Genomic DNA, 19,957 nt, shown 5'->3' with positions numbered 1-19,957 from the left:
CAAGTGCATGAATGCACACACACTTGTCCCCAACCTTTCTCAATTCACATGGCTATTGGAACCCATGTCCCTTGTCTGGTGAGTGCTACTTAGTTGATGGAGAGACCCTCTGTCATAAAACAGGTTCATAGTCCCTCATTCACATAATCAGGGTAACAAACTTTATTCCTCCTACCCCAATAACTGAGAAATTGGGGATCCCACAGCTGTCAAAGTGACCATTTTGGGCTGCCGTGGGCTCATGCTAGGCGGAGTGGGTGTGCCTATGCAAACACTATCAGCCCCCTAAATTCTTTTCCACACTCGCCATAATTCACCAACAGATGTCAGGGTAGAAATCATCCTGATTCTGCTTACATTAGGATAATGCAAATTTTACATAAGGATAATGCAAATTACACCAAAACACATAACAGTTCTAGATTTCTAAAACAAATAAAAATAAAAAAAATTACTTAAGTTGACCTTTGAAAAGTAAGCCATCACGGGATAAGAGGGAAGCGCTCATGGATCACTAACTGGCTAAAAGATGGCAAACAAAGGGTAGGAATAAATTATTAGTTTTCAGAATGGAGAGAGATAAATAGTGGTATCCCTGAGGGGTCGATACTGGGACCATTACTGTTCAGTATATTCATAAGTGATCTAGAAAAGGGGGTAAATAGTGAGGTGGCAAAATTTGCAGATGATACAAAACAATTCAAGATAGTTAAGTCCAAAACCGACGGCGAAGATTTACAAAGGGGTCTCACCAAACTGGGTGACTGGGCAATAAAATGGCAGATGAAATTCAATGTTGATCAGTGCAAAGTAATGCACATTGGAAAACAGTCTCAACTATACATACAAAACGATGGGCTCTAAATTAGCTGTTACCACTCAAGAAAGAGATCTCGGAGTCATTGTGGATGGTTCTCTGACGTGACGGTTCACATCCACTCAGTGTGCAGCGGCAGTGAAAAAGCAGAACAGAAGGTTAAGAACCATTAGGAAAGAGAGAGATAACAAGACAGAAATTATCATAGAGCCGCTATATAAATCCACGGTGCACCCACATCTTGAACACTGCTCGCAGACCCGGTCACCCCATCCCAAAAAAGAGATATTGGAATTGGAAAAGGTACAGAGATGGGCAACTAAAATGATTAGGGGTATGAAACGGGAGGAGAGATTAAAATGACTGGGACGAATAAGGGGAGATATGATAGAGGTCTATAAAATCGTAACTGGTGTGAAGAAAGGGAATAAGGAAGTGTTATTTACTCCTTCACATAACACAAGAACTAGTGGTCACGCAAGGAAATTAATAGGCAACAGATCTTAAAAAAAACAAAAAGAAGAACTTCTTCACGCAACTAAAGTCAACCCACAGAACTTGTTGCCAGGGGATGCTGTGAAGGCCAAAATTATAACAGGATTAAAAAAAGATCTCAATAAGTAAGTGGAGGTTAGGTCCATCGGTGGCTATTAGCCAGGATGGGGAGGGACACAACACCATGCTCTGAGTCTCCCTAGCCTGTTTGCCAGGAGCTGGGAATGGGCACCTTGATGATTCCCTGTTCTGCTCATTCCCTCCGGGGCACCTGGCATTGGCCACTGTCAGAGGACAGGATACTGGGCTAAATGGTGTGACAAAGTGGGGGATTTTCTTCTTTTTTCCTTGTTTTTCCAATGGTTTACTTGCAGAGGGGGTGGGATTCAGTTTCCCTGGGTGTTACTGGTTTAACGAGGTGAGGAGAGAGGGAGTTTGTTGGTACAGAGGACCAGAGAGGGCACTTGGGACCCCAGCCAATGGCCAGGAAGAGGGGCACTTCAGCGACTGGGACCTGGCAACCCGGAGGCCCAGCTCAGGAGTCGCAGCTGGTTCTGGCCAGTGGGAGGACAATGGGCTGTGATGAGAGGATCCCAGTGACCTGACCAGCCGGTTCCAGCCAGAGGGGGCCGAGGACAGAAGAGGGGAGAGGAGACCCAGGCACCCCATTTCCCTGGATAGAAGACAATGGACAGAGGCAGGGCCTGGGGCTGGTGATATCAGAGGCCCAGCTGGGAAACAGGGGGGCTCTGGGCTGGAGAGCGGGAGCAGGCAGAGCCACCGGGATGCAGGGGAGACTGGGATGTGCTGTGCTGAGGGCAGGGCCGGCTCTAGGTTTTTTGCTGCCCCAAACAAAAAAATAAAAAGCCGGAGTGCCGCTGCCGAAGGAAAAAGACGACGGAGCGCCGCCCCTAGCGCTCGAATGCTGCCTCTTCAAAAGTGCCGCCCCAAGCACATGCGCTGGTGCCTAGAGCCGGCGCTGGCTGAGGGAGACCAGGCCTGAGGCCCTGAGAGTTTCCTGGGCTGGGTTCAGATGTTCAATAAACCCTCCTGTTTTACACTGTCTGAGAGTCACTCCAGGCTAGAGAACAGGGGGCATCAACCCCTTCGGGGGGTGGAGGCCCAGGGGGGTCCAGAGCGAGTGGACTCCCTGAGGGGGCCCACGGCAGAGACAGACATGCTAAGGCTCAGAGAGGGGCCGCTCTGGGAGGTGGAGGGGCCTGACCCCCAAGAGATGGTGAACCCCCAAGAAGGGCTGTCGCACTAAATGGGGGTCCCCCCACAGACCGCACAGGGCCAAGAGCGGGCAGGATCTGTGAGTCCGTGACAACCCCGCACTGAGAGCGTGTGAGGAGGACGGGCCCCAGGACTGAGTGACAGGGCCTGTGTCTCACGGCCTATCTGCTTCCCACTGCAGAGCCCAGCTACCCCAAACCCAGCATCTCCCTGCTGAGCCCCAGCTGGGGGGGTCTCCCTGGGCGCAGCCGTGACCGTCCGGTGTTGGGGGCAGCACCGGGACGTGCGGTTCGTGCTGAATAAAGAGGGACGTCGTTTCCCACCTGAGCTACAGCTGCTCCCATCACAGCAGATCGGAGCCGTTCACCTTGTCGTACCCCAATGACTCCGTGGAGCTGGTGGTGAGAGGTGAGGGGCCCGGCTCAGTGTCCCCGTTTCCAACCCCACACCCAGCCAGATCCTCACAATGGTTCGGTGCCAATGGTACACTCAGAGCCAGGCTCTGCCCGGGGCCCTGACCAAGCACGGGGGACGCCCGGCCGGGGAGTGGGGACAGAGTCACTGGGGGCAGCATAGAATCAAAGAATCATTGAAGATGGGGGTTGGAAGAGACCTCAGGAGGTTCTAGTCCAACCCCCTGCTCAAAGCAGGACCAACCTCAACTAAATCATCCCAGCCAGGGCTTTGTCAAGCCAGGCCTTAAAAACCTCCAAGGAAGGAGATTCCACCACCTCCCCAGGGAGCCCATTCCAGTGCTTCACCACCCTCCTAGTGAAATAGTGTTTCCTAATATCCAACCTAAACCTCCCCCACTGCAACTTGAGACCATTGCTCCTTGTTCTGAGAACAGCCGAGCACCATCCTCTTTGGAACCCCCCCCCCCTGCAGGTAGTTGAAAGCTGCTATCAAAACCCACCTCACTCTTCTCTTCTGCAGCTGGAGGCCGGGGCTGGGTGGGTGCCTGGGTCTGGCTGTCACAGCCTGTCTCCTGTGCGCAGATCCCAGCTTACCCAGAGCCAACATTTCCCTGAGCCCCACCGTGGTCACCGCCCCAGGGGCAGACGTCACCATCCGGTGTCACGGGCAGCGCTGGGACGTGAGGTTCTTCCTGCACAAGGCTGGAGACCTGAACCTGCAGCGACACATGGACCCTGCTGGGGCCGGGGCCGAGTTCCGCATCCCCACCGTGGGCCGGCAGCACGGAGGGAGCTACAGCTGCAGCTACCGGCCCCGGTCAGAGCCCTTCGTCTCCTCGCAGCCCAGCGACACCGTGCAGCTGGTGGTAGCAGGTGAGGGGCCCGGCTCCATGTCCCCGCTCCCAGCAGCACCCTCAGAGTTCGGCAACTGAAGGGATGCTCAGAGCCAGTCTGTGCCCAGAGCCCTAGGACCAGCCTGGACAGGGAGGGGGGACAGTGTCACTGAGGGGTTCCCCAGCCATGGGGGAGCAGCAGCTCCTGTGGGTTCAGGGCTGGGGGAGGGGGAATCCCTGCTCCCAGGGCGAGCTGCAGAGCAGGGGCCTTTCCCAGGCGATGCTGCCCCAGCTGCCCCCGCACTGGCGACACACAGAGGAGTCAGGGCCCAGAGGCTGCCGAGCTGGCACTGGCCCCAACCACAAACCTCCCTCCCCGGACTGACAGTAACGATGATGCTGAGTCACGGCTGAGGTGGTTTAAGTTTCCTGGGAACCTGGACCAGAGCAAGGAAGATGATGCAACCCTGTTCTCTAGCCCAGAGCGACTCTCAGCCAGTGTAAAACAGGAGGGTTTATTGAGCGTTGAACCCAGCACAGGAAACTCTCAACGCCTGAGGCCTGGCCTCCCTCAGCCCAGCACATCCCAGTCTCCCCTGCAGGCAGGTTGGCTCTGTCTGCTCCCCCTCTCCAGCCCAGAGCCCCCCTGCTTCCCAGCTGGACCTCTGAGATCACCTCTCCCAGGCCCTGCCTCTGTCCATTGTCTTCTCTGCAGGTAAACAAGGTCACCTGGGTCTCCTCTCCACAATTCTGTCGTCTGGGCCCTTCTGGCTGGAACCAGCTGGTCAGATCACCAGAGTCCTCTCTTTGCAGCCCATTGTCCTCCCACTGGCCAGAACTGGCTGTGATTCCTGAGCTGGGTCCTCTAGTCTTCAGGTCACCTGTTGCTGGAGTCTCCATCCTCCAGGCCATTGGCCGGGGTCCCAAGTTCCCTCTCCAGGAAACAAACTCCCTCTCCCCTCACCTCCTTAAACCAGTAACACTCAGGGACACTGAGTCCCACTCCCTCTGCATGCAACCACTGGAAAACCAAGGCAAACACAAGAAAATGCCCCACTTCATCACAGCTACGTCTGGGTGAACCCCCTGCCCCCGAGCCCCATGGGCAGGCAGTGCCAATCCTGGTAGGGGACAGACTCCTAGAGAGGCAGAATGACGGATGGAGTGAATTGGGGAGGAGGGGAGGTGGGGGGGGTTGTCTCACCTGTGTAACACCTGTCTCTTGTTGAAAGCAGGGCGTGAATTTCTCAAACCCACCCTCTGGGTGAGCCCCAGCAGGGTGGTGGTGCTCGGGGGAAGCGTCACCATCCGCTCTGCGAGTTTGTACCCGGGCATGGAGTTCTTTCTGCGTAAAGCTGGACACCCGAACCTGCAGGTGCGGACGGTGCCTGATGGGCCCGTGGCTGAATTTCCCATCCCCAGCGTCACCCAGGAAGATGGAGGGAGCTACACCTGTGACTATCACTCAATAACAGATCAGAGTCACTGGTTGTATCTGAGTGACCCCGTCAAGATCATTGTAGCAGGTGAGGGGCTCAGCTCAGCATCCCGGCTCAGAGCACCCCAGCTAGACCCAAAGGGGGGTCTCTGCGCTGATGGGACGCTTAGTGTCAGGCCCTGTCCTGAGCCCTGGGCCCAGCAGAGGGGACACCCGGCCGGGAAGTGGGGATGGAGTCACTGGGGGGTTCCCCAGCCAGGGGGGGAGCAGCAGCCACTGGAGGTTTGGAACAGAGGAAGGGGGGATCCCTGCCCCCGGGGGGAGCTGCAGAGCAGGGGGGGGCCTTTCCCAGGTGTCACGGAGTGTGGGGGAGTCCGGCCCTGCACCCCTCTTCCTGAACTCACAGTGACTCTCAGCCAGCCAGTAAAACAGAAGGTTTATTGAACAACCGGAACACAGGATACAGCCCAGCTTGTGTGCAGAGCCAGGACCCCTCAATCTGGCCTTTCTGGGGGTTCAGGGTGCTTGGATCCCAGCCTAGGATCCCCTGAAACCCACCTCCCAGCTCCCAAAACCGAGGAATGCCTCCACTCCCCCGTTCCCTTTTGTCTACCTCCAGCCAGAGGTGAGACCTCCCCTCCCCCAGGCCAGGCTCATGTTACAGCTGCATACCTGTCTCTGCCTACCAAGCACACAGACAGCCCCTGCTCCTTCACACCTCTCCCCCCTCCGAGACTGAACTGAGCGGGGTCACTGCCCAGTGACCTGGGGAAGTTCGGGGCCCCCTCTCCGGGACAGCGCGTCCGCTATCAGGTTGGCACTTCCCTTCACGTGGACCACGTCCATGTCATAGTCCTGCAGGAGCAGGCTCCACCTCAGGAGCTTGGCGTTGGCTCCTTTCATCTGGTGCAGCCAGGTCAGGGGAGAGTGGTCGGTGTACACGGTGAAGTGGCGCCCAAAGAGATAGGGCTCCAGTTTCTTCAGGGCCCACACCATGGCCAGGCATTCCTTCTCGATGGCCGCGTAGTTCTGCTCCCGGGGTAGCAACTTCTTGCTCAGGTACACGATGGGGTGTCTGTCCCCCTTTTCATCCTCCTGCATCAACACCGCCCCCAGGCCCGTGTCTGAGGCGTCGGTAAACACCATAAAGGGCTTGTCAAAGTTTGGGTTTGCCAGAACTGGGCCTCTGAGCAGAGCCTCCTTCAGCGCCTGGAGAGCCTGCTGGCACTGCTCAGTCCAGACCACCTTGTCTGGCTTCCCCTTCTTGCACAGCTCAGTGATGGGGGCGGCTATGGCGCTAAAGTGGGGCACGAACCTCCGATAGTACCCCGCCATCCCAATAAAGGCCTGGACCTGCTTTTTGGTCTGGGGAGCGGGCCAGTCTCTGATCGCCTCCACCTTGGCCGGTTCCGGCTTTAGGCAGCCGCTCCCCACCCGATGGCCCAGGTAAGATACTTCAGCCATCCCCACCTTGCACTTCTCAGCCTTTACGGTTAACCCCGCCTCCCGGAGTCGGTCCAGCACTTGTCTAACCTGGAGCACATGGTCCTCCCAGGTCTGGCTGAAGACGCAGATGTCATCAATATACGCCACGGCAAAACTCTCCATCCCCCTCAGCAGCTGATCCACCAGGCGCTGGAAGGTGGCCGGCGCTCCCTTGAGGCCAAAGGGCAGGGTCAGAAACTCATAGAGCCCCAGGGGGGTGATGAAGGCCGATTTCAGCCTGGCATCTGCGTCCAGCGGCACTTGCCAGTAGCCCTTTGTAAGATCCATGGTGGTGAGGTACTGAGCGCCTCCCAGCTTGTCCAGGAGCTCGTCAGGCCTTGGCATGGGGTAGGCATCAGATACAGTGATGGCATTGAGCTTTCGATAGTCCACACAGAACCGGATCGACCCGTCCTTCTTGGGGACCAGCACCACTGGGGAGGCCCAGGGGCTGGCGGACGGCTGAATCACCCCTAAAGCCAGCATGTCCCTGACCTCCCTTTCCAGGTCCTGGGCAGTCTTCCCGGTAACCCGAAGGGAGCAGCGTGTCGGGGTGTGCCCCAGTCTCCACCCGGTGGACGGTCAAATTAGTGCGCCCAGGTTGGTTGGAAAACAACTGTCGGTACAGTTGCAGCACCCCTCTGATCTCAGCATGCTGAGCTGGGGTCAGCTGATCTGAGAGGGGGATCGCCTCCAGGGGGGAACCAGCCTTTGTCCCTGGGAATAGATCCACTAGAGGGTCATCCCCCGGCTCCTCCCAGTGCCCACACACGGCCAGCACCATATTCCCTCGGTCATAATATGGCTTCATCATATTCACATGGTACACCCGGCGGTGATGAGCCCGGTTCGACAGCTCCACCACATAGTTTACCTCATTTAGTTGCTTGATAACCTTGAAGGGCCCTTCCCAGGCAGCCTGGAGTTTGTTTTTTCTCACGGGGATGAGAACCATCACTTGGTCCCCGGTGGCGAAGGCGCGGGCCCGCGCCGTGCGGTCGTACCAGACCTTCTGCTTCCTCTGGGCTCGGGCCAGATTCTCCCTGGCCAGGCCCATGAGCTCGGTAAGTCTTTCCCGGAAGGTCAGGACATACTCCACCACCGACTCTCCATCGGGAGCGGCCTTCCCCTCCCATTCGTCTCTCATCAGGTCCAGGGGCCCCCTTACCCGCCTTCCATATAACAGTTCGAACGGCGAGAACCCAGTGGATTCCTGGGGTACCTCCCTGTACGCAAACAGCAGGTGAGGTAAGTACTTGTCCCAGTCCTGTGGGTGCTGGTGCATGAATGTTTTTAGCATCATCTTTAGCGTCCCGTTGAACCTCTCCACCAGCCCGTTGGTCTGGGGGTGGTACGCTGAGGCCCAGCTGGGTCGGACCCCACATTTCTCCCACAGGGACTGGAGCAGCTTCAACATGAAGTTGGACCCCTGGTCCGTTAAGACTTCCTTGGGGAACCCCACCCGGCTGAAAATGGTCAGCAGCGCATCCGCCACGGTGTCTGCTTCGGTAGAGGACAAGGCCACCGCCTCGGGGTATCGAGTGGCGAAATCTACCACCACCAGGATGTGTTTCTTCCCTGACCGGGTCGCCTTGCTGAGAGGTCCCACCATGTCTATGGCCACCTTCTGGAAAGGCTCTTCTATGATGGGCAAAGGCCTCAGAGCTGCTTTCCCCTTGTCCCGGGCCTTCCCCACCCGCTGGCAGGGGTCACAGGATTGGCAGTACTGCCGGACATGGGTAAAGACCCCAGGCCAGTAAAAGTTCTGTAGCAGCCTCTGCCTGGTGCGCCGGATTCCCTGGTGCCCTGCGAGGGGGATGTCATGGGCCAGGTACAGCAGCTTGTGGCGAAACTTCTGGGGAACCACCAGCTGCCTCCTAATCCCCCATGCCTCCACCTCCCCGGGGGGAGCCCATTCCCGGTACAGGAACCCCTTCTCCCACAGGAACCTCTCCTTGCAACCTCTCCTCATGGTCTGTGCTGCATTGAGGTCAGCCCGGTCCCTGGGCTTCTGCAAGGAGGGATCCTTCTGCACCTCGGCCTGGAACTCAGCAGCTGGGACAGGGATGGGGACCTGCTCTCTCTCACCGGCTGGGTCTGAGGCCGCAGCCTCTCTGGGTCGTGTCTCTGGGCGTTCCCTCCCCGCCAGGCACTCGGGCAGAGTACTTTCCCTGTTGTCAGGGTGCAGAGCCCTGCGCCGACTCTGACTACGGGTCACGACCAGGGTACCCCGGGTATTGCCGGGCCAGGTCTCGAGGTCCCCCCCCATTAGCACCTCTGTGGGCAAATGGGGTGCACTCACATCCTTGGGGCCCTCCTTGACCCCACGTCAGGTGCACCCTCGCCACAGGCACCTTGAATGGGGTCCCGCTCACGCCCATCAGGGACAGGTAGGTATCAGGCACCATCCGATTTCGGCCCACCACCTCGGGCCGGGCCAGCGTCACCTCTGCGCCGGTGTCCCAGTACCCAGTGACCTTCTTCCCATCCACCTCCAGGGGAACAAGGCACTCGCTCCGGAGGGGCAGCCCCGTGGCCACCCTGTAGCAGCCCCTTGGGACCGGAGCATCCAGCCCCCCAGAGGCGCTGACCGGGGGCCCTCCTCCCTCCTTCCCAGGTGGGACGCTGCCAGCCCCCCTCTCTTGGGCATGTTGCCCCTCCTCCGATTGGGTCTTTACCCAGTCAACCCTCTGCGGGTTGGGTCTGCTTGGTCTGTCTCTGAGCTTGGGGCACTGGGCCCGTATGTGGCCTTGTTGGCCACAGTGAAAGCAGCCCATGTCTCGTGGGTCCCCTCGCGGAGGTCGGGTGGACCTGATGCTGGACATTCCCCTTTTGTGGGGGTTCTCCAAAGGGCCCCGTTGGGAGGTCCCGTGGCGACTCTCTCTCTGCGTTGAGGCAGGCCTGCTCCCTCGAGACTCCTCCCTGCCATCCCCCGCCCGACTTGCGGGCGTACCCCTGCGCCCGGTTGACCAGTTGTAGGTATGTGACCTCCCGGGTCTTATGTTGACCCCGGAACCTCTTCCGGTACATCTCCGGGGTCAGCCCAAACTCGCGGAGCAGGGCCTCTTTGAACAGGTTGTAGTCCCGCGCCTCCTCCCCCTTCATTCGGCTGTACACCTCCACGGCGGTGGAGTCCAGTAAGGAGGTGAGGCACTGGATCCTGTCTGCGGGGTCAACCTTGTGCAGCTCGCAGGCATTCTCAAAGGCCGTCAGGAAGGTGTCTATGTCCTCCCCCTCCTTACGCCGGGCCAGGAAGTTCGTATCGAAGCTCTTTGTAGGCTTGGGCCCCCCCTCACTCACCGCAGCTGGGGCCTCCCTGCTTTTCAGCTGGGCCATGGCCAGCTCATGTTCACGCTGCTTCTCCCTGTCCTCAAATTCACGTTGCTTCTCCTTCTCTCTCGCCTCGAATTCACGTTGCTTCTGCCGGTCTTCCATCTCCATCTCCCTCAGTTTGATCTCTCTCTCCAAGTCCAGCCGCCTGTGCTCCACGGAGGCCGAGCGTCGCCGGGACGATCCCCTGCTGGCCGGGGGGGTCACGGTGCCCTCCGTAGCTGGGCTCCTCCTCCCCCTCCCCCTACGCCTAGGGGTGGGGAGTCTCGAGGAGCCCTCATCCGCCGACTGGCCACTCCCAGCGGGTACAGACACTGGTGCCTGCGCTGCATCTGCCCGGCTGCTTCCCTCAGAGACAGGGACCGGTTCATTCCTGCGATCTCTCTCCTCCAGCCAGGCAATCAGCTGGGCCTTGGTGAGCTTCCCATGGCGCAGCCCCCCCTGCTTGCACAGCTCCACCAGCTCACACTTGCGCTTCTGGGAATACATCTTCCTGCTGGCCGCTCGCAGGCTGGGGTGCTCGCCACTCCCCACGGGTTCCAGGGGGACCCCTAGTGTGCCAGTCCTTGAGGTCACCACCTCTCTGCCAGGGTCGAGCTGCAGACTCCTCCGCCCCTGGGATCGCTCGCTGTGATCCCCCGGGGGACCCTGTTACTGCAAAGTCCTGCTCTCTGGCCACACTCGCCCAGGGGTGAATCGCCCCTTCGCTTTACTGCTCCCCAGTCACTTACTGCAGGAAGCGTTGTCCACGGGGTGCCGCCGATCCCACCGCTGCCACCAGTTGTCACGGAGTGTGGGGGAGTCCGGCCCTGCACCCCTCTTCCTGAACTCACAGTGACTCTCAGCCAGCCAGTAAAACAGAAGGTTTATTGAACAACCGGAACACAGGATACAGCCCAGCTTGTGTGCAGAGCCAGGACCCCTCAATCTGGCCTTTCTGGGGGTTCAGGGTGCTTGGATCCCAGCCTAGGATCCCCTGAAACCCACCTCCCAGCTCCCAAAACCGAGGAATGCCTCCACTCCCCCGTTCCCTTTTGTCTACCTCCAGCCAGAGGTGAGACCTCCCCTCCCCCAGGCCAGGCTCATGTTACAGCTGCATACCTGTCTCTGCCTACCAAGCACACAGACAGCCCCTGCTCCTTCACAGCAGGCAACACATCAGTTAGGGGGTGATGGGCGGAGCCGAAGGTTATGAACCTCAGTGTATAATAGAGACTTGCACTGTGCCCTACAAGTCGGTGGTGGTGCTGTGCCCCCATCCTGGCCCCCATCCTCCCTGCTTTCCCCACTAGACCCCACTCCCCTCCCAGAGCCAGGGACAGAACCCAGGAGTCCTGGCTCCCAGCCCTCCCAGCAGAGAAGCCAGGGAGGGAATGGACTCTGGAGACTGGACTCTGTGTGATGGGAGCACCTCGCAGTTTTCAAAAGTGTCCTTCCTTGTGGGGTGGTCTCAGTACTGGGGGATCTCAGGCCAAGCGCCCACAAACCGAGACGCCCACCGTTAGTGGAGTCCTCTGCAAACACTGGCCTCAATAGCACTGGATCCTTGTGTTGGGGGAGCATGTAGGGCCCCCGCCATGGTCAGGGCCCCTTTGTGCCAGGCACTGCATAAACACAGAGTGAGGAGACAGTCCCTGCCCCTGGGAGCTCACTAAGGAAAGTGAATCTGTCTGTGCCTCAGTTTCCTCCTGTGTAGAATGGGGATAACGACCCCTTCCTGCCTCCTGGGGGGGTGGCAGGTTGACTCCTTCCTATGCGGCGCTCAGGCCCTGTGGTGCCGGGCATCAGAGACCAGCCTGTGAGTCTCTCTGTGTCCAGGGCAGGTGAGATAAAATGAACGAGGCAGGGGCCAGACATGGGTATATACAGTCACAAGAACTAAGGAGCTGAGGTTAGGTGTCTGTGGGGCTGGGAGCCCAGCTGCCGGAGGGGATGTGGTTTGCTGGGATCTGGCTTTGCTCTGACCATGGTAGATTTTGGCTGCAGATTGCTGAGAAACCAGCTGATGGGGAAGAAAGGGGCCGAGTGCATCACGGGCTTCCTGGGGCTGCAGCCCCCGGCGCAGTTCCTCATTCCCCTCACACTCAGGCCTCAGGCTCGGTGGAGCTCACCACTGGGGTGTTGGTGGCACCACTGACGGGCCCCCACTGCCCCATCATGGTGTCTGCTCTGACCATCCTCCTCCTCGGTGAGTATCAGAGACAGCCAGGGCGTGTGCCCATAACAGGGGATCTGAGACCGGGGTGTGTCCATGGGGAGGGTCTGAGACCAGGGTGTAGGATCCAGTTGCTCTGGGATCTGGTCCCTAACAAGCTGTCTCCTTTCCAGGCTGCTGGCTGGCCGGGCACAGCTGGGCGAGGGGAGGTGAGTATCAGTCTGTGCAGAGGTGGGTAACATCAAGGACGGGGGAGGGGATGCATGGAGTGGAGAGCAGAGGAACAGAGCCCTGAACCTTCCCCAAAACTCAACCCAAACTCCCCCTGGGAGCTCAGACCCGGCCCCGTTCTGTGCCCCAACGCACCCATGGTGCAGCTAGGAGCCGAATCTGGCTCCCGGATTCTGGCAAAGCAGCTGGGATTTGAACCATCCACTGGGTTCAAACTTCTGTCCCCACCAGGCTGTGAAGATCGGGAGTGGCACCTGGATTTATTTCAGCTCGTACAAACGCTAACAGGGCCCGTCTCTGGGCTCTAGATCCCCCTTGGGGAACCAAAATGTTCTTGGTCAGTGCAGCCATGGGGAGAACCCCCCAGATCCGCCCCCACCCCCAGTTCCCCCCCTCAACAGCTCCTCCCCTGCACTTGCAGCCCCCCGTTCCCATGGCCTGGGGAAAAGTGAATCATATGCGGCTCCCACAGTCTGTGGTCACAGACACTATTTCCAACCCCGGGGTGGGGGGCAGAGCTGCAGGGGGCCCACTGGTCAGGCTCCCTGGCTGGCCTCGGGAGGGCTGGCGGGGGGGCAGGTGATCTCTCATGCAGCCGGGTCCTGAGCTACGTCTGGGTGAACCCCCTGCCCCCGAGCCCCATGGGCAGGCAGTGCCAACCCTGGTAGGGGACAGACTCCTAGAGAGGCCGAATGACTGATGGACTGAATTGGGGCGGGAGGAGGTGGGGGTGGGGTGTCTCCCCTGTTTAACTCCTGTCTCTTCTTGACATCAGGGTGAGAATTTCCCAAACCCACGATCTGGGTGAGCCCCAGCAGGGTGCTGGCGCTCGGGGGAGGGTTTGTACCCGGACACGGAGTTCTTTCTGCGTAAAGTCCTGGGCCCAGCAGAGGGGACGCCTGGCCGGGGAGTGGGGATGGAGACATTGGGGGGGTTCCCAGCCAGTGGGGAGAAGCAGCCACTGGAGATTTGGGACAGAGGAAGGGGGGATCCCTGCCCCCAAGGGGAGCTGCAGAGCAGGGGCCTTTTCCAGGCAACACATCAGTTAGGGGGTGATGGACGGAGCTGAACATTATAAACCTCAGTGTATAGTAGAGACTTGCACAGTCCCCTACAAGTCAGCGGTGGTGCTGTGCACAGAACCCAGGAGTCCTGGCCCTCATCCTCCCTGCTCTCCCCACTAGACCCCACTCCCCTCCTAGAGCCGGGGAGAGAACCCAGGAGTCCTGGCTCCCAGCCCTCCCAGCCCAGAAGCCAGGGAGTGAATGGACCCTGGAGACTGGCCTGGCCTGTCACCAGTGGGGAGCAGAGCTCTGGGCCCCAGGGGCTGGGGTGGCTCCGTGTCTCATGCTGTGAGCCCAGGGCTGAGGGGAAACTCTGGGCCCCCGTGGAAAGGGATCCAGGAGCCCGTCCCCAGGGCCGCCGGGTCTGACCCACCACTGAGGCCGCGGGGTGAGGACGGGCCCCAGGAGTGAGTGACGGGGTCTGTGTCTCACGGCCTGTCTGCTTCCCACTGCAGAGCCCAGCTACCCCAAACCCAACATCTCCCTGCTGAGCCCAAGCTGGGGGGTCTCCCTGGGGGGAGCCGTGACCGTCCAGTGTTGCGGCCAGCACGAGAGCCTGCAGTTCGTGCTGAATAAAGAGGGACGCCATGTCCAAACTGTGAATTCGGACTTTCTCGCTCTGTTTCTCATCAACAACTTGAGCCGGGAGGACGGCGGGAGCTACAACTGCTCCTATCACAGCCAATCGAAGCCGTTCACCGTGTCGGACCCTAGTGACCCTGTGGAGCTGGTGGTGAGAGGTGAGGGGCCCGGCTCGGCGTCCTCGTTCCCAGCCCCACCCCCAGCCAGACCCTCACGGGGGCTCAGTGCCAATGGGACACTCAGAGCCAGGCTCTGCCCTGAGCCCTGACCCCGCAGAGGGGACGCCCGGCCGGGGAGCAGGGACGGAGTCACTGGGGGGTTCCCCAGCCAGGGGGGAGCAGCAGCCCCTGGAGACTTGGGGCAGGGAGGCGACTTTAACGCTGCCCCTTGTGCGTAGGAACCGTGAGTCACTATTTAATCCCGTGATCCCATCACCTCTGTTCTCCAGGCCCCGCCCCAGGCTGTGCCCCGGCCGGGGCTGAATGAGGCAGGGGCTGCAGGAGAATCAGTGGTTTGGTGGACATGGTGCTGGGCTGGGACCCAGGAGATCTGGCCCAGCTCCTGGCGCGGCCACAGACTCTGTGTGACGGGAGCACGTCACGGTTTTCAAAAGTGTCCTTCATTGGGGCGGGGCCTCAATCTTGGGGGATCTCAGGCCGAGCGCCCACAAACCGAGACACCCCCAGTTAGTGGAGACCTCTGCAAACGCTGCCTCAATAGCGCTGGATCCCTTGTGTCGGGGGAGCATGTAGGGCCCCCACCATGATCAGGGCCCCGTTGTGCCAGGCGCTGCATAAACAGAGAGTGAGGAGACAGTCCCTGCCCCTGGGAGCTCACTGAGGAAAGTGAATCTGTCTGTGCCTCAGTTTCCTCCTGTGTAGAACCAGGATAATGACCCCTCCCTGCCACCCGGGGGGCTGATTCCCTTCCTGTGTGGGGCTCAGGCCCTGCCAGAGACCAGCCTGTGAGTCGCTCTGTGCAGGGCAGTGGATGAGGCAGGGGCCACACACGGCATATGAGGATCCCAAGCACTAGGGAGCCACGGCTCAGTGTCTGTGGGGTGGGAGCCCAGCTCGCAGGGCCGGGATTCTGGGTGGGGGGAACTCTGGGATCTGGGAGAGAATCTCTGCCCTGGGGCCTCTGGATCTGCATGTGGTTGGGGCCAGCTGGGGCTGGGTGGGTGCCCGTGTCTGGCTCTCACAGCCTGTCTCCTGTGCGCAGATCCCAGCTTACCCAGACCCTCCATCTCTCTGAGCCCCACTTGGGTCACGGCCCCAGGAGCAAACGTCACCATCCGGTGTCAGGGGCAGCGCGGGGACGTGAGGTTCTTCCTGCACAAGGCTGGAGACCTGAACCCGCAGCAACACATGGGCCCTGCTGGGAACATGGCCGAGTTCCACATCCTCAACGTGAGCCGGCAGCACGGCGGGAACTACAGCTGCAGCTACCGGCCCCAGTCACAGCCCTTCGTCTCCTCGCTGCCCAGCAACACCGTCGACATCTTTGCAGCAGGTGAAGGGTCCAGCTCAGTGTCCCGGCTCCCAGCCCCACCCCCAGCCGGACCCACAGGGGGTCTCTGCACTGATGGGACTCTCAGAACCAGGGTCTGCCCTGAGCCCTGGGCCCGGCAGAGGGGACACAGTGTCGTGGATCTGGGATGGTGTCACTTGGGGGTTCCCCAGCCAGGGGGGAGCAGCAGCCGCTGGAGATTCAGGGCAGAGGGAGGGGGATCCCTGCCCCCAGGGCAGGGGCGGCTCTAAGAATTTGGCCATCCCAAGCAGGGCAGCATGCCGCAGGGGGCGCGCTGCTGGGCGCCGGTCCCGCAGCTCCTGGTGTCCTCTTGCAGACCTCCCGTTATGCCTGCGGGAGGTCAGCTGTCCCCCGGCATGATGCCGCCCCACGCACACGCTTGGCGCACTGGGGTCTGGAGCCGGCCCTGCCCCAGGGGGAGCTGCAGAGCAGGGGCCTTTCCCAGGGGATGCTCCCCCGGCTGCCCCCGCACTGGGGACGCACAGAGGAGTCAGGGCCCAGGCATAGGCGCCAACTTTGGGTTCTCTGCACCCACAAACAGCCAAGGTCCCCTCCCCACCTCCACCTCCGCCTCCTCCCCTGAGCGCACCACGTCCCTGCTTCTCCGCCTACCTCCCAGTGCTTGCTGCTGCAAAACAGCTGTTTCACAGCGTAACAAGCTCTGGGAGGTAGAGGGGAGGAGCGTTGTCACAGACTCAAAGATAGTGCCCACTCGTGGCCCCATGCGGTATGTGGGGGGTGGGTGCCCCTTTCAGTGCAACAGCCCTTCTCGGGGGTCCCACTCTCTCTCGGGGTCAGGCCCCTCCACCTCCTGGAGCCGCCCCTCTCTGAGCCTTAGCACGTCTGTCTCTGCCATGGGCCCCCTCAGGGAGTCCACTCGCTCTGGACCCCCAGGGCCTCACCCCACGAAGGGGTTGATGCAACAGTGTTCTCTAGCCCGGAGCGACTCTCCGCCAGCGTAACACAGGAGGGATCATTGAGCATCTGAACCCAGCACAGGAAACTCTCAGGGCCTCAGGCCTGGCCTCCCTCAGCCCACCACATCCCAGTCTCCCTGCAGCCAGGTGGGCTCTGCCTGCTCCCCCTCTCCAGCCCAGAGCCCCCCTGCTTCCCAGATGGGCCTCCGATATCTCCGGCCCCAACCCCGCCTCTGTCCATTGTCTTCTCTCCAGGGAAACAGGGTCATAACCAGGGTGGCCTGGGTCTCCTCTCCTCTCAGCCCCCCTCTGGCCCGTCTGGCTGGAACCCGCTGGTCAGGTCACCGGGGTCCTCTCCCCGCAGCCCATTGTCCTCCCACTGGCCAGAACCGGCTACGACTCCTGATCTGGGTCTCCAGGTCACCAGGTCCCCAGTCGCTGGGGTCTCCATCCTCCAGGCCATCGGCTGGGGTCCCAAGTTCTCTCTCTGGTCCTCTGTACCCACAAGCTCCCTCTCCCCTCACCTTGTTAAACCAGTAACACCCGGGGGCACTGAGTCCCACCCCCTCTGCATGCAACCCCCTGGATAACACAGAAAAAACAAGACTCCTCCCCCACTTCATCACAAGCGGGAACTCGGCGCGCTCAGGGGAGCAGGTGGGGATTTGGGGAAGGGGTTGGACTAGGGGCAGGGAGGGGGTGGAGTTGGGGTGTGGACTTTGGGGGAGGGGTTGGAATGGGGGTGGGGCAGGGCTGGAGTCGGGGTGGGGCCAGGTGCAGAGGGGGATCGAGCACCCACCAGTGCCTCCGGGGGATCCTCCCCGGACTAACAGTAGCGACCGATGCTGAGTCACGGGCCGAGGTGGATTAAGGTTTCCTGGGGCCCTGGGCCAGAGCAAGGGGGGATCCCTCCCCCCCTTCCACCCGCATCCCTCTGCTGTTCTGTCTCCTCGGCCTGTGGCCCCGCCCACGGCTCCGCCCCTTTCTGCCCCTTCCCGGGGCCCTGCCCCTATTCCTCCCATGGCACCGCCCAATTCTGTCCCCACACTGCAGCCCTGCAACCCACTTGCTACTTTCTGCCCCCCCCCACACACACACACTGTGACCCCCAGACTGGAGAAGCTCTGTCCCACGCCCTGGCCCCGGGGTGCAGCGGGGAGTGAGAGTCCCCCAGCCCTGAGGCAGGGGCGGATAGCGAGAGTCCTCCCGTCCCGGGGCCGCTGGGGAGGTCCCGGTGCTAAGGCTTCCCCCGCCGCCGCCCTCCCCCCCCCCCCGTGCTTCGCGGGTCAGGGTGCTGGGGCTTCTCCTGTCCTGTTCTCCCAGCGGCCGGGGCTCTGGGGCCCCCCAGTGTGGGGCGAACTCCGAGTCGGTGTTTCAGCCCCTCCCCCCACCTCAACAGACGTTGGTTCTATTCCCGCAGGGGAAGCCGACCTGACCCAGCCTGGAGCGGCCCCGGCTCCCACCCGCCCGGGCAGCCCAGGGCCAGGTACCAGGGCCGGGGGGAGAATCTACTGAGTCACAGATTTTGGGGCAGCTTCCCCCAGTGGTTGCCCAGCGGTGAGGATGGATGGAGGCTGTTCTCAGGGGCAGTGACTCCCCCCTGCTGATGGATTTGGGAGGGGAGCGAAGACTCCTGCTCAGACATGAACCTGGCGCTAATGGGGCAGCCGGAGGCTTCCTCTGGGGGCAGCTGGGCCCATCAGTGGCCATGGGGGATGGTGCCCTGGAGCTCCCTGCGAAGTAGCTGGGAGCAGCCAGCCTGGGAGGCGGGATACCGGGCTAGATGGGCCCGCTGGACTGAGCCGGTGTGGCCATGAGGAAGGGGGTGAAATGCCTTAGAAATGACGGCCAGGCTGGCTCAGACAGCGCCCCCTAGTGCCGTGCTGGGGCAATGGGGCCAGCCCTGACCGATGGGGAGAGCGCCCTCTACTGAGCCCCCCCTTCCCCTGCAGCCCAGTGCCCCTAGTGCTACAAATCCCCCAAATCTTGCTGGGTCTGACCCCACTTGATGCCTTGGGGCCCCCAACATCCTCCCCATAGAATTTTCTGCTGCCTGCGCCCTGCAGTGTCCCAGCCCCTTGGGCGCCGCCTGGGGTGGGAAGGGCTGGGGTGGGGGGAACAGACCAGCCGCCCCCGGCACTCACGGCTGCTGCTGTTTCCCAGCTGGATCGGGACCTCTGACTTGGCCCATCATCGCTGGGGCGAGCGCAGCAGCCGCCGGCCTCCTCCTGCTTCTCCTCCTTGTGGCCTTCGTCTGTTTCAGAAAAATCCGAGCCAGTAAGTGCCCCATCCAGCGAGGGAAGGGTTAAACCTGCCGCTAAGCAGGGCCAGATGGGGTCACGGCTGGGATGGGGGACTGTGCCAGGAAAGCCAAGGGAGGGCAGGGGATGGGGGGGAACTCAACAGGGTCTGCTGCCTGGGTAATCCCTGTACACACACACCTGTCCCACCCCAGAGGAGCCGCATCTCAGCGCCAGCTGAGGGGTCCCTGTATAAAGAGCCATCGGCACCGGGCCTCTCCGGTACATGGGGTGCCAGGGGAGCCAACCTATGGATCAGGTTCATTATAACGAGTCATGAATGAGGGAGGACTGGGGACAGGAAAAGCCCCCCTGAGTTAATCTCCCCCTCCCCCCGGTGCATGCTCTGGTGTTGTGCTGCCCTCCATCCCTGCTGCCCTGGGCGGGGTTTGGGGGGGGGTGTCCGGGCGCTGGGACTGGGGGATCCCGATTGGCTCATGGGGGATTCTGGTTTGTGTCCCTCTGCAGGAAGAGGAGCCACATCGAGACCGAGCAGGTAGGAACCTGGATCCTCCCCCTCCCGATCGATCTGCCTGGGTCACAGGGCTCCTGGGCATGGGCGCCGACTTATATGGGCTCCTGGGGCTTTAGCCCCAGGAATATTTACAGTCAGGGGCTCTGCTCCACCAATAGTTGGAGCTAGGTTTCGCCCCTTTTAAATCCCAGCCGCGGCCGGGAGTCAGAGGGCTCTGGGCTGCCTGCAAACGCGGGGAGCCGAGAGCCCTTTAAATCCCAGCCGCGGCCGGGAGTCAGAGGGCTCTGGGCTGCCTGCAAGTGCAGGGAGCCCAGAGCCCTTTAAATCCCAGCCGCGGCCGGGAAACAGAGGGCTCTGGGCTGCCTGCCTGCCCCCCAGGACTCCCACCCCCTATCTAAGCACCACTGGTCCTTATCCCCCGATTACCCCCTCCCTAGACCCCTGCCCCTAACTGCCCCTTGGGACCCCAGCCCCTATTTAAGCCTCCCTTCTCCTTGTCCCCAACTGCCCCCTCCTGAGACCCCACCCAACTTCCCCCCAGAACCCCTCTACCTGTCCCCTGATAAACCTTCTGGACTCCCATGCCTATCCAATTGCTGCCTGTCCCCTGACTGCCCCTCTGAACCTCTGCCCCATCCAACCCCCTCTGCTCC

General features: G+C 60.9%; 1 protein-coding gene across 1 annotated transcript; it reads left to right on the top strand.

Annotated features, from left to right (window-relative positions):
* The first annotated feature begins 5,130 nt into the window (after positions 1-5,130).
* On the top strand, positions 5,131-18,810 carry LOC120388451 (T-cell-interacting, activating receptor on myeloid cells protein 1-like). Its single transcript, XM_039510272.1, has 6 exons — positions 5,131-5,323; positions 12,146-12,238; positions 12,379-12,414; positions 13,956-14,240; positions 15,304-15,742; positions 18,693-18,810. Exons 1-6 carry the CDS (start codon positions 5,131-5,133, stop codon positions 18,808-18,810), a joined length of 1,164 nt encoding a protein of 387 aa, XP_039366206.1.
* The last annotated feature ends 1,147 nt before the right edge of the window (positions 18,811-19,957 follow it).

This window comes from Mauremys reevesii, linkage group 22 (assembly GCF_016161935.1).
Source record: "Mauremys reevesii isolate NIE-2019 linkage group 22, ASM1616193v1, whole genome shotgun sequence".
Taxonomy (NCBI): Eukaryota; Metazoa; Chordata; order Testudines; family Geoemydidae; genus Mauremys; species Mauremys reevesii.
This window is presented reverse-complemented; position numbering and strand designations above follow the sequence as displayed.